The 13047-nt window shown below is 30.5% G+C and overlaps 3 protein-coding genes across 5 annotated transcripts; 1 reads left to right on the top strand and 2 right to left on the bottom strand.

Moving 5' to 3' along the window:
- Positions 1-2807: 2807 nt before the first annotated feature.
- LOC9311309 (root meristem growth factor 3) lies at positions 2808-4379 on the top strand. Of its 2 annotated transcripts, none has more exons than XM_021024162.1 (3): positions 2808-3169; positions 3446-3489; positions 3836-4379. In XM_021024162.1, the coding sequence occupies exons 1-3, from the start codon at positions 3094-3096 to the stop codon at positions 4127-4129; spliced, it is 414 nt and encodes a 137-aa protein (XP_020879821.1). In that variant the 5' UTR covers positions 2808-3093; the 3' UTR covers positions 4130-4379. The 2 variants fall into 2 exon arrangements, with proteins under 2 accessions (XP_020879821.1, XP_020879820.1); XM_021024161.1 differs by having other exon boundaries at positions 2814-3169; positions 3443-3489.
- Positions 4380-4730: 351 nt separating this feature from the next.
- On the bottom strand, positions 4731-6863 carry LOC9311308 (GDSL esterase/lipase At2g04020). Its single transcript, XM_002875194.2, has 5 exons — positions 6648-6863; positions 6055-6387; positions 5746-5876; positions 5433-5657; positions 4731-5324 (listed from the first exon to the last, which is right to left on the bottom strand). The coding sequence occupies exons 2-5, from the start codon at positions 6332-6334 to the stop codon at positions 4863-4865; spliced, it is 1098 nt and encodes a 365-aa protein (XP_002875240.2). The 5' UTR covers positions 6335-6387; positions 6648-6863; the 3' UTR covers positions 4731-4862.
- A 637-nt stretch (positions 6864-7500) lies between these two features.
- On the bottom strand, positions 7501-11929 carry LOC9312974 (GDSL esterase/lipase At2g03980). Of its 2 annotated transcripts, none has more exons than XM_002875193.2 (6): positions 11361-11929; positions 11081-11145; positions 9272-9610; positions 8796-8926; positions 8474-8695; positions 7501-8130 (listed from the first exon to the last, which is right to left on the bottom strand). In XM_002875193.2, the coding sequence occupies exons 3-6, from the start codon at positions 9552-9554 to the stop codon at positions 7666-7668; spliced, it is 1101 nt and encodes a 366-aa protein (XP_002875239.1). In that variant the 5' UTR covers positions 9555-9610; positions 11081-11145; positions 11361-11929; the 3' UTR covers positions 7501-7665. The 2 variants fall into 2 exon arrangements, with proteins under 2 accessions (XP_002875239.1, XP_020882007.1); XM_021026348.1 differs by having other exon boundaries at positions 11512-11929.
- Between the last annotated feature and the right edge of the window lie 1118 nt (positions 11930-13047).

Genomic DNA, 13047 nt, shown 5'->3' with positions numbered 1-13047 from the left:
ATACGTTAACCTATTATGGGCCTATACGTTAACCCATTATGGGCCTACGGCCAGTATAAAGTCAATTTAAAGATTATTATGATTGGGGAATGTTCGCATGAAATAGCCCATTTCAAGATTGAATAGTAGAGTATAAAATTAAAGTCACATACAAACCAAGACAAAATAAAGTCACATACAAACCAAGACAAAATAAAATTAAAAGTTTATTGATTTAGAAATGATGTGAAGGTCTCTAGGAAGCACGGAATCTTCGTCGGAGGTCCGCTTCCCGCTTCGGAATTTTAGTCGGAATCGGAAGCTCTTGGAAGCTTTCGGAATCTCGCTTCCATCGTGTTTCCAAAAATTCAACTTTGGAAGCTCGTTGGAAGCTTACGATTCCGGTTTGGAAGCTTGCGCTTCCATTTTATAAATTCAATTTTACAAATAAACATGAAATTATTATTTTTAATCAAACAAACTCAAACTAAAAATTTTGCATACTAATCTTTGTATTTTATTTTTAACAAAATCATGTTTAGAAAATAGCAATGACATGAATCTAATATGTGAGAGATATTATAAATGATTAATTAATTTAGATTAATTTCGAGAGACTTGAGTTTGATCATATTTTTACCTATAATATACATAATTTGAAACGATTTTGTTTGATGTTATTTTAAAAAAGAATGAATATAGTGTTATAATTTTTTTCTTGAATTATTTGATTTTGTTTGTTGTAAAAATTGGTTTAATTTTTAAATTTAGTTTTTAAAATTTATTTATTAGATTTATGGGGTTAATATAACTTGTAATATGATATAATGTTTAATATATAGTTATATATATACATATATATATATTCTTTATATATACTATACGCTTCCATCGCGTACCGCTTCCGTAAAATTTTCTAAAAAATCGCTTCAGCGTTTCTAAACGATTCCGTTTCCGCGTACCCGCTCCCGTTTCCATGCAACATAGGAAGGTCTTGGTGGAAGGGGTCATGTGGACTAAATAAAATACAACAATGTTGATTCTATCGAAGATACACGATTGCCAATTATCGGAAATATCGAAATTATACGTTATACACTCCATACCCATTAACTAATTTAACTAAAACATATATAGTTACCGACATCTCATCGTCTTCAACTAATTTTGCAATTTTCCCTTTTTATGTTAATTTTTGCGTATAACCCGAAAAAACAAAAAAAATTGCAATTTTCTTTTAAGAATAATAAAATGATGCAAATGGTGTTAATTTGTCTTATTTTTTGATCCAACTTAGGAATTTATGAATGGTCTATTGAACAAAATTATTATCGGAACAAGGTGTAAAACTTTTTTGGAAGTGTTTGAATAATTATGACTAATAACAGAAAATTTACCCCCTAAAAAGAGGATTAAGAACAGAAAAAAAAAAAAAAAGTTATGTTAGATATTAGATATCTAAAGTTGTATCCAAATTGGTAAATGAAAACCACTTAATTTAGATAATTGTATGGGCTTGTATTGGGTATAATATAATATCTATAAATAGTAAGTTAGTATATACAAAAGATATATATATATAGAAACATAAGTCTTGAATGTTAAAAATGTGTGGTGGTTCATCGTTAGCTGGTGTGGAGGAGCTAGACAAGCACAAAGCACGCAAATGTATGAATTACAATTTACGTGTAATGTTGTTTTCTTGTTTACATCCGGTCCAAAGTTTCTAAATTTTTTTTAATGCCCTACGCATAATTAACAATTTGGGCCTTTTTGTTAATGTAAAAAAAAAAAAAATTCTCCCAAAAAAAGTGTTTAACAATGTGAGACCCTAAGCGGTGGCTTCACTTGCTTGCCCTCCGGACCGGACCTGTACATATACCAATCTTTAACGGACCACGTTTCAGTCTCCATTTTTCGATGTTTAGAGATTTTTCAAAGCAAAAATTTTTGTTCATCAAACTTTAGAACAAGATGGATGTCTTAGTTTCTGGAAATTTAAGACACATGAATCATGTATTTTTCATAAACTTCATTTTATCAGAGAAAAAAAGAACTAAGTTCAGCTTATTCTTCTAGATTGGGCCGTACAATAATTACCGAGGACTCTTTCAGGGAAAGAAAGGATTATGAGATATCTACTGATTTAAAAAGCAGAAATAGAAATTAAGGCATTGAAATTAACAAATTACTTTCCACAAAATAGAGAAACATGTGCTAACTCGAGCATTTATGCAGACTCGTCTCCCTTTGTTTTATCAATTTGCGAGAATACTTGAATATAATTAAAAAAATCATGGGAAGAAAGAATTGTTGTTGACATAGCTAGTTTTGAGTCTTTTGACCTCCTAGGTCCTAACATTTAAGAAATATTACTGTACTTTATATCAATTATATTTGAACAATATGGTCTATAGATCAGTAGAAGGACAATGTTTTTAAAAATATACTAATTCTTAAAAAAAAAATTAATATAACTTAAATTTTATCTACCTATACAAGTTTTGACCACTAAAAATGTTAGAAAATAGTTAAAATTTAATAATTATATTTTCATCGCACTCACTATTAGAATTTTGTTTAAAATGTTCAGCAATATTTGTTTCATACATTCTGGACTAACCACGTCTATTCTCCTTGTTCCATCAACTCATTCAACTATTACCATTTTGAACCCGTAAATAGATTCTTGTTGGAAATTATTCACTACATTTATTTATTTGTTACGATCCTTGGCTTGATGGAAGTATAAACGGAAGCAATCAAAGAAATCAAAGAAATCAATGTAACATATAAGATATACATGTGTGTTAATTATAAATATATTCGAGTGGTTCGAATATGGACGTTATGGCAGAAATTGTAATTTATAAATATTTACAAGTACAACTTTTCATCGTAAGAATCCATACCTTACACGTTAATAGAGACACATGGTTAAGGACTAATTATAGATACACGAACTTAAAACCATATGGTCGATGATCTCTATATATAGACTCATCTCTTCTTTTTACTAATTCGACCTCCTGCTTAAATTGTAAGGAAATATTATCAGAAAACTAAAGAAAAATATCAAGTTTTAAAAGAGGTGAAGGAGAATATAAAAGAGTCATGACTACTTTGTCAAAGATTCTATGTGTGTTGATCGTTCTTCTTTTATGTTTCTCCTTTCGATATTCACTTCATGGTTTGTGTCTCTCTCTACGCACACTATCTTTTTAATTTGTTGCATCTAAAAGAGCAAAATCATAAAAGCCTATACATAGTCTTTAAATTTCGATACTCAAACCAATTTAAAGCATAAAAAGGAAAACCTATTTCTTTAAACTATATTTTACTTCTGGTTTGCATGCATAATTTTACACATGCATGCATGAAAATTCTAGTCTTACTAGAATCAGTGCTCAAGTGTTAGCAAATAATAACCTAATTGTTTGTTCTTTGTTTTCTTCATTATTAGAAGATGGGAATCAACAGTCAAGCCATGACTTCGTTTCAACTGCCAAGGTATATTAAAAATCGGTATCTTGAAAAACAACATAATTTTAGTTTCATTTTAAAAAAAATTCATGTTTTTCTAATCAATCCTCTATATTAAATTTTCCTACTTTCATGAAAAAAACAAAATAATTATTTTTTTACATTTTGACGTTATATTTTTTTTCTTCAATGATTACATCTTTCATTTCATAAATTTTTAAACTTTTACTATTTCTTTGAGTATCAAAAGAAGCTTTTATGTTGTTTTTTCCTATAAGCAAACAAGTATACACCTTTTTTTTTTTTTTTTTTTTTTTTTTTTGTAAACAGCAAACAAGTATACACTAAAACCGTTGGATAACTGTTAAAGCAGGCGACGACTGAATATGGTGATGTGATAAAGAAGATGATAGGAGGAAGAAAATTGATGATAGCAAGTGAAGACGAAGTTGAAGAAACAAGGATGGAGAGAGGAAATAGAGAGATAGAGAGAAACTCAAGCAAAGGTGTTGAAGAGGATGGAAAAGAAGAAGAAGAAGAAACGACAATGAAGAGAGGCAATAGAGAGACAGAGAGAAAAGCAAGCAAAAGTGTTGAAGAGGATGGACTCGTTGCTTACACTGCTGATTATTGGAGAGCTAAGCATCATCCTCCCAAGAACAACTAATTATAATTCTGAAATAATAATAAACATGCCAGACTCCACATATGAATATCTCTATAGATATATAACCTTATAATATAAAGAGAAATATGTCTATTATATGGTGTGGTTAACTTGCATTTGTAGTTTGTTTTTTCTTTTCTTTGACGTTGTAACGGCTTATTTAATGATTTACATGTAAACCAAAATTTTGAACCTTTGAAGCTTTCGTATGTTAAGTGTATATGAATTATGACTTCTTCTTTTTCTTCAACAAATTATTATTCTTAAATTAAGAAGTAAAAAAAAAAAAAACTGAAATGATAGACGCAACTTCTTAGTAATATAAAAGCCAAATATAAAAACAAGAAATAGGTAAAATAATTATTTTAGATGTAGTCTAAGAATGTAAAAATCACAAATTAAAGCTTTAGTTTTTCATAATAATTGTCCATGTAAGAAATGTACACAAATCTGAAAAGGATCCAACCAAATAAAGCCTCCACTTAAATTCGCATAACCGAGTTTTTTTTCTTCTCACTATATATACTTTTGAGTTTTGATCGCTTGAGTGACCTATTTTTAGAACATGGATATGATCACCTTGGAGAAATCAATCCAAAAGTAATCACGTTGAATTCAATATTCAAAAAACGTCAAGTCTTGGTAGAAAAATGTTGTAAAAAATTCATGATGAAAGAAATAAACAACAACTAAATTGGTGTTATTCTAAAGATTGTTGCATGTTAAATTTATATCACACCACATGGCAAATAGTTCTCTCGTCGAAACAGGCAATGGAGTACATGAAATTCGCCAACTGAGTCGGATGACGCGGATCAAAGAAAATATGAGTAGAATCTGGTGCCTTACACGTTTTCGACCTGCGCTTGCAACTTGAAGTTAAACTTCCATCATAATCTAAAGGACAACACGGGCCTGTCGTGTTCAATAGATTCGAACTATATTGATTGGTCGATGGTCCTCTTAGTCCCAACATGAACTTGAAGTAATCAGAGTATAAAAAAGATATGTTGTGTAATTTTTTCTTCATAACAGGGAGGCTTCTTCTAAGCTTATCGTTGTAAATGCTTATAGCAAGGTTTACACGTTCGTTGCAGCTTCCGCGTGGTACCGTCTTAGCTACCATATTTGGGTAACATCCTAATGGTTTAATGTTGTTGATGAAGAACTTTCTTGCTCCTAACTTATGCAATTTCTACAAAAAAAAATCAAAATCTTTAGTAGAATGTATCTTGATTAATATTATTACACGAAAGTAAATAATGTAGTGCTCAAGGAAATTTTTTTGTGAAAACCCTTTTACCTCTATTTTTTTCAAGAACTTATGAAGAAGCTTGTCTGCGAAATCATTCGCATCGGTTAACCTAGTATAGAAGAATGCATAGTCGTTAACCCCAATCACGGTCATGAACAACGAGTGAGCCAAGTGTTCTCTCAGCTCATATGGCGTTTTGAAATTCGTCTTCAAATGCTTTTCGATGGTTTCTTCGAACATATCGACTTGTTTGCTCAACGAGAGACATTTTCCCTTCTCATAAAAGTATCAAATAAAGCCCATTAGCTTTTTTCGAAACCGAACGCAAAGATCTTTTTTTTTTTAGAATAGTGAAACTTACCGCTATCTTTCCTGTGAGACGAAGAATCCCACAGCCAGCAGAAGCATAGTTCATACCAGTTGAGATAGTGTCCTTCCGGTCTTCAGATAATCCCAAATAAGCAGGAACCAAAGGAAGCTTATAATAAATAGCTGAATCAAACAACATACAAGACAACGTTTAAAACTTTCAATAGTTTAGACTTTCAATAGTTTTAAATTTTGGATTTAAAATATATTTTGTTATTTTTTAAATCACGAGACCTAGACCATATGTCCTCCTTAAAGAATAATTAGAAATACAAAACGTTCATAATTCTATTTACTATACCAATGTAATCAGCAATTGTTTTGCCATTACTAAAACGTCCGGTAGCTTTGCCTCCTTCAAAGTCAGAACCATAAGGTGGATAATTCGCTCTGATCATTGTCGGAAGATGATTATTGTTTCCTGGATCAACCAATGAATCTCCAATAACATAAAAAGCCGGAAAGTTCCCGCCAAAAAGCACGGCTTCTTCTTTTGGCTTCGATGAGTAAATTATGGAGAAATTGAGAAAAGACAGGAGGAGCAAAAGAAGGTATGACTTCAGAGAACAAGGCAAACCCATTTCTTTATTTATTCCCGGTTAAAAAAAAAAAAAGAGTTTAAAAGAAATAAACCCTGCAAAATGAAAACCATGACGACGAACAAGTTAAATATACTCGATTTAGAAAGCATCAAACACACTAAAAATAATAAAAATACACCATGCAAATATATATATATATATATATATTTATATTGTGGAAGCTTAATCAACTAATCAAACTTCGAGATCCTAGGTACTTCTATCAAATATTGTTAGGCTTTTAATCGTAAAAAAAAAAAAAAATCTAATGGAAATTTATGAAATGCACCAAAAGATTTATTAACGTCGCTACCTTATCACACGACACAGTCTAAGACAAAATCACTTGTGTTTAAATTTGGAGCTGCGTAAGGAAATTAGAGCACTAGATGAATAGTAGGAGGAAGATACTGAATAGAAGTGAAACGAAAAGTAAAAAAACCAGAATCTTTAAATAAAAGGAAGATGGAGAAAATAAATGCTATTTATAGCATTAAATAATAAATATAGAATGACTAAGTTCATACCACATACTTTGGATCTTGATAGAACCCGGAGCCGAATAGTTAGTGTGTCTGAAGATTTCAACAACTCTTGTTTTGGATACGAAACAAGTGAGTGATTAAGTTAATATATACCACATACCTTGGATATGTTCCTTCATATATAGAACTAGGAGCCAAATTTACAATCCAAGTATATAATTAAGGAAGGAGAGAATATAGCATTAGACAACAGAGGTAAATATATTTGTTTGTCTCTGGCATTCTAATATCAATTACCGATTTTCTACTTTTTGGTTCGACTAAAATTTATGGTCTGGTTTTCTATTTCTTTCCGGTTCATGATATATGCACCACCTTGTGGTTCAAATTACAAATTTATGGGTGATATAATATCAAGTCGCATATTTAACATAACCAAAAAATTAATTTAGCATAACAAAATATAATTCATATTAAATAAAAATACGCTTGGTATCTTCTATATATAAGAATTAACTATGTGAATTTGTAATTTTAATTAGAAAAAGGCGTATGATATCTTCTACATACACATTTTTCTTTTATCATGGTTTTCAGTTGATTTAGCTTTGAATTTATAATTATTAATTTATTTAATTTTTTATTGAAAGGGACAAACTTAAGTAATAAAATACAACATAATAAACAAAAAAAAAAATAGAGTGCTTAATCCCCAAGTATGCCAAATTGGTAATCTTAAAAGTTACAATAGCAAATTGTTTCAAAGGAGTGATGATGAAAGCAAGAAACAACAACTAAATTGGTGTTTAAGACAAGGGTAACAAAAAAGATTGTTGCCGACTAAAGTTAATTTTTCAGCACATGGCAAATACTCCTCTCGTGGAAACATGCAATCGCGTACATATAATTCGCCAATTGAGTAGGATGAAACGGATCAAAGAAAATATGAGTATCGGGTGCCTTACACGCGATCGAACCGGGCGAGCAGCTTGTGATTAAACCTCCATCATAAACGTCAGGACAACACGGGCTAGTCACGTTCAGTAGACTGGAACCAACTTGATTGCTTGATGGTCCTCTTAGTCCCAACATGTAGTTGAAGTAATCGGAGTATAAAAAGGATGTCTTTATGAATTTTTGCGTCATATGAGACAAGCTTTTTCTAAGCTTAGTGTTGAATATGCTGATCGCAAGGTTCAAAGGATCGTTGCAGCTTCCACGTGGCACGGTCTTAGCTACCATATTTGGGTAACATCCTAATGGTTTAATGTTGTTGATGAAGAACTTTCTTGCTCCTAACTTGTGCAATCTCTGCAACAAAATCAAAATCTTTTTAGTAAAATGTGTCTTCATTAACATTAAGAAAAAAAAAGTTAAAGCTCAACCTAAGACTATCATCCAGAAAACTAAAAATATTTTGGTTTGCTATTATTAGTTTGACACCATTTAGTTTAAATATTTAGCATTTAAACTAATTATATAGGTTTCTGAAAATCTAAAAATATAGCAATTCTAACTAGAAACTCATTTTGGTTTTGAAATTGTATGGTTCAGATCGCTTTATTCGCTTTATCTGAATTAAATCAATAGCAAATATGTGACCCAAAACTAAATTATCTAGTGGCCAAGGAAAGAAAAATGAAAATCCTTTTACCTCTATTTGTATCAAGTAATCATGAAGAAGCTTGTTTGCAAACTCATTCGCATCGGTTGTCATATTGAAAAAGAACGCGTAATCGTTAACCCCAATTGCGGTCATAAACAACGACTCAGCCAAGTGTTTACGGAGCTCTGACTTCTTGAAGTTCTTCTTCAGATTATTTGCGATGGTCTCCTTGAACAGATCGACTTGGACACTTAACGAGAGACATTTTCCCTGTCCATATATACAAAGAATCAAATAAAACCCATTAGACTCCTTTTTTTTTTTAAACCAATAATGCAAAGATTTGTTTTTGTAGAATATTATAACTTACCATTAACTTTCCTGTGTCAGGAAGAATCCCACAACTAGCAGAAGCATAGTTAATACCAGTTGTAATATTATTCTTTTCTTCTTCAGATAATCCCATGTAAGCAGGAACCAAAGGAAGACCATAATAGATAGCTGAATCAAATAAACATAACAGGAACACGTTTATGACTTCTTCAATAATTTAAACATCAGAAATTAATTATATATATATATAAATTTATTAGAAATATATATAACAAATTATCATCCCAATAATATTTTTCCCACGTTGCTTAATTTTCACCATTTATGTCGAATACTAATAATAACTAAGTAACAATAAATTAATTTTTTACGTAATTAATCACACGATAGAACATAATCCTTCTTACTGCAATATAATTCTATCTTGAGGGGAAAGAAAAGAACATAAATCCTTCTAAAAGAGTTAGTTATTTAAAACGTTACGTTATCACCATAATTCTTTTTTGTTCTTACCAATATAATCAGCAATTGTTTTGCCATTGCTAAAACGTCCGGTAGCTTTACCACCTTCAAAGTCAGAACCATAAGGTGTAAAATTCGATTTGACCTTTGTCGCAAGATAATTATTGTTTCCTGAATCAACCAATGAATCTCCAATAACATACAAAGCCGGAAACTTCCCACCAAAAAGCACCGTTTCTTGTTTTAATGGCTTCGCTGAGTTAATGGTGGAAATATTAAGAAGACAGAGGAGGACCAAAAGAAAGCATGAGTTTAGAAAAGAATGCATATCCATGTTCTTTTCTTCTTTTCTTTTTTTCCGGTTTAGAGAAAAAAAGAAGAAGAAGAACCCTGCAAATTGAAAAGAAAGATGAAATTGTTAATTATATATAAAGCTTTACACATACTAAAAAAAATTAATAGTACAACAAAAAAACAGCTAACTAATGTTAACAAACCTATATGTGCCTAAAAATAACATTTCCAACGTTTTATTCATCAAGACACTGTTTAGGACATTGTTTTAGTAATTATCACACACCCAACATTGCGTTGTAATTCTTTCTTACTATAACATAAAACCAAAAAATTTAGTTGTTTGAAGAGATAAAAGTAGTACAAATAGTTAACTCTATTTTCCAAAAATAAGAAATTGGATTCGTTAATGACCTTTGGTGAATTAAAAAAAAAATCACATATTCAATTGTTAAAAAGGCATTTTTAATCTATAATATATAATGAAGATTTCTTTACTTCAAAAAAAAGAAAAGAAACTAGAATTTATAAATTGTTGTGATAGTAATCTATACGACTATACCTAGAAAGTGGAAGCTATATATCCCGTGAAAGGTTTCTTTTGGTATTTACGTAACAAAACTAGGGGTGAGACCAATTATCTGGGATCCGGGATCCGATTTGGGATCCGCTCCGATCCGCTCCGAAAAACAGGATATCCGGGTGGGGCGGATCCGGATCCGGATAATGAAAAAGCGGATCCGGATCCGGATAATGAAAAAGCGGATCCGGATCCGGATAATAGAAAAATTAAAGCCGGATATCCGGATCCGGGATATTTTATATTATAATAATATTTTTTAATATTTTATTACTATTATTTAAATTTTATTAATATTTTTTTAATATTTTATTACTATTATTTAAATTTTATTAATAATTTTTATTATCTTTTATATAATAATAATAATTTTAATAATATTTTTAATTATTTATGTTAAATTATTTGTTTTTAAATATTTTTCTTTAATTTTATATTAATAAAAAAGAATTTATATAAAAAAACCGGATCCGGATATCCGCCGGATATCCGGTTATTTTTACGGATATCCTAAATCCGGATATCCGGGTGGAGCGGATCCGGATCCGGATAATGAAAAGACGGATCCGGCCGGATCCAGATACCTTAAAAAAGCTGGATATCCGGATCCGGCCCACCCCTAAACAAAACAATAGAAGAAATTTAGGACACGATTTTTACATATCCAAACAAATAATAAATGACTATTGCATAGTTTTATTAGTTTGCGTGCCTAGCTAATACATCCCATTTTTAAACGTGGTAGTTATTATTGCTTCTTGGCCATTTAATATCCTTATCGCTATCTAATGGTTTAAACGCAACAAGAAAAGTCAATTTGAGACATGCTTCATGGGGCTACAATAATTGTGATTTACTGTTCATCAACTATACAAACTTTAGACTTCCCATGTACTTCCATGATACATCTATATTGATTAAGCTTAATATCCAAGAAAAATCTTAGGGAAATTTATGAATTAAACCAAAATAATCAGTAATGTTACCTTATCTCAGGAACCTGAAGAGAAGAAAAGTCGGAAGACAAGGCACTTGTGTTTGAAATTTGGAGCTGCGTGAGGGAAATGAGAGCATTAGATGAACAATAATGATGAATCATGAAAGTATTAGTAATAGAAATATGATGTAAGAACAACTAAAAACAAAGAAAGCTTGAAAATGAAAACGAGTAAGTATAATGAAGTAGCGACGGAACAAACTCACAAAGAAAAAAAATAAACATAACTACATAAGGCAAGAAAAAAAAAAAAAAAAAAGAGCCAAAACCTTCGAAGGAGATGCATAAAAAAGAAAGACGAGAAGATAAAGCTATTTATAGCATTGCATTAAATGATAAGAATAGTATATGAGCTTGAGAGGACAATGGTATAGAAAACATGTTTGTAGAAATGTACACATATATGTTTCTTTCTTTCACCTTTTACTTTGGTTAGGAATCAGGACTTTAATGCGTACTCGCCCCAATCACATTTATTCTTGTAAACTCATAGACCCTTCGAAAAAAGTCTTGGCCAACTTTTCTAACCCACTACTTTTTTTCTTTTCTTCTAACCCACTATGAAGACCCGGTCAACCCAATAACCCATGAGATTTGGCATGGTCATAATAAACAATCTCCACCTTAGCCTCACACTCCATAAACCTAAGTCCAAAAACTTGCACTCTCTAGTTACAGAAAGGGACAATATATCGAAAATTTTATGCAAACATTAAAACAGAGTAATACAGGAGTCTAGGGTAATCTCAGCCCATGTTGATGTTTTTTTTTGGTAAACTGAGGGAGACAGCCCATGTTGATGTTGCTCATGCCAATATTTACCTTTCTTTTTCTTTTCTTTTTTTAAATGAACCCTTATATAATAATTTTTTTTTTTTAACTCTTATATAATAATATATCCATCAATAAAATGAAACAGCCGATCAGAGAACTAATCAATGGCGCCTTTGCATTAGAGGTGTCTCAAACCCAAAACCAAATAACATTAGACTCTATTTGAAGCGAGTGTTTATAACTGATGACTTAAATCGTGAGGTGGTAAGTACGTAATTAAGTACATTCTTTTATAGAAATTTTCCCCAAAAAGATATTTTTTAACTTGAAATTCGTGTTGTCTCTTTGAAGATAGAGAACATAAGTTTAATAATCGTGTAGTCTCTTTTTAGCTAGATTTGATGTGGTTCATGTTTCACAACTGATAGAGAACATAAGCTTAATAAATGAAACTTGTAACACAAGATCTACAAAAGAATTAACCCATATTGGATTATGTGTGAACGAGAATTAATCGAATATTTGTAGTTTTGATTTCTTCTTCGTAATACTAGAATGAGTGAAGAATAATTACAAAAGTTTTTACCTCTAGAAGATTTGAAAGGAAATCAAGAGACAAGGGAAGTAACTAAATCATCGCTGTTTTTTGCGTTTTAAATGTTCTCTCCATAAACTTGCATATGAATTGTGATTTTACCAATAAATACTTTTAACACTATTTTATTAAAACTATTACATCTGTTTACAAAGATTAAGACTTTATGCTTTATTTTAGTTGCAATGTTGGTACTTTTTGTGGAATACTATTACCAAATACCAGTCAATGTAACTCTTTTTTTTAATCAGTAAACAATATTCACTATCTAATTATTATAAATAATTTAAAATAATTAATAAACGAATTAAAGTAATGTACCTATTATTTAAAATCTTTTATCAATATATATATGTGAGAAAATCTAAATCATCTTTTTTGGGTAAACTTATGAATAGTTGACAGATATGTGTCTTACAATGAAGAAAAAAAAGTTAATGAAACAAATGTAACATTAAACTTTCACCAAAATCTTATTAGTCTTTCTTGATTCATTGATTTGTAAATCCTTATAGGATTTGGAAAATCTTTATCGATTTTGCAATCAAGACTTATGAATTTTTAAATAACATGTTTTAGCCACAGAT

This window comes from Arabidopsis lyrata, assembly GCF_000004255.2.
Source record: "Arabidopsis lyrata subsp. lyrata unplaced genomic scaffold ARALYscaffold_5, whole genome shotgun sequence".
NCBI lineage: Eukaryota > Viridiplantae > Streptophyta > Magnoliopsida > Brassicales > Brassicaceae > Arabidopsis > Arabidopsis lyrata.
This window is presented reverse-complemented; position numbering and strand designations above follow the sequence as displayed.

Bases quoted from the DNA above. Each gene is read 5' to 3' on its own strand.
- LOC9311309 (XM_021024161.1), top strand. From the start codon at position 3,094: ATGACTACTTTGTCAAAGATTCTATGTGTGTTGATCGTTCTTCTTTTA. The intron at 3,170-3,442 runs GTTTGTGTCTCT...CTTCATTATTAG, and splicing joins CTTTCGATATTCACTTCATG to AAGATGGGAATCAACAGTCA. The intron at 3,490-3,835 runs GTATATTAAAAA...CTGTTAAAGCAG, and splicing joins ACTTCGTTTCAACTGCCAAG to GCGACGACTGAATATGGTGA.
- LOC9311308 (XM_002875194.2), bottom strand. From the start codon at position 6,334: ATGGGTTTGCCTTGTTCTCTGAAGTCATACCTTCTTTTGCTCCTCCTG. The intron at 5,877-6,054 runs GTATAGTAAATA...TGTTTGATTCAG, and splicing joins AACAATTGCTGATTACATTG to CTATTTATTATAAGCTTCCT. The intron at 5,658-5,745 runs GTAAGTTTCACT...TTTTATGAGAAG, and splicing joins GTCTCACAGGAAAGATAGCG to GGAAAATGTCTCTCGTTGAG.
- LOC9312974 (XM_002875193.2), bottom strand. From the start codon at position 9,554: ATGGATATGCATTCTTTTCTAAACTCATGCTTTCTTTTGGTCCTCCTC. The intron at 8,927-9,271 runs GTAAGAACAAAA...TATTTGATTCAG, and splicing joins AACAATTGCTGATTATATTG to CTATCTATTATGGTCTTCCT. The intron at 8,696-8,795 runs GTAAGTTATAAT...ATATATGGACAG, and splicing joins CTGACACAGGAAAGTTAATG to GGAAAATGTCTCTCGTTAAG.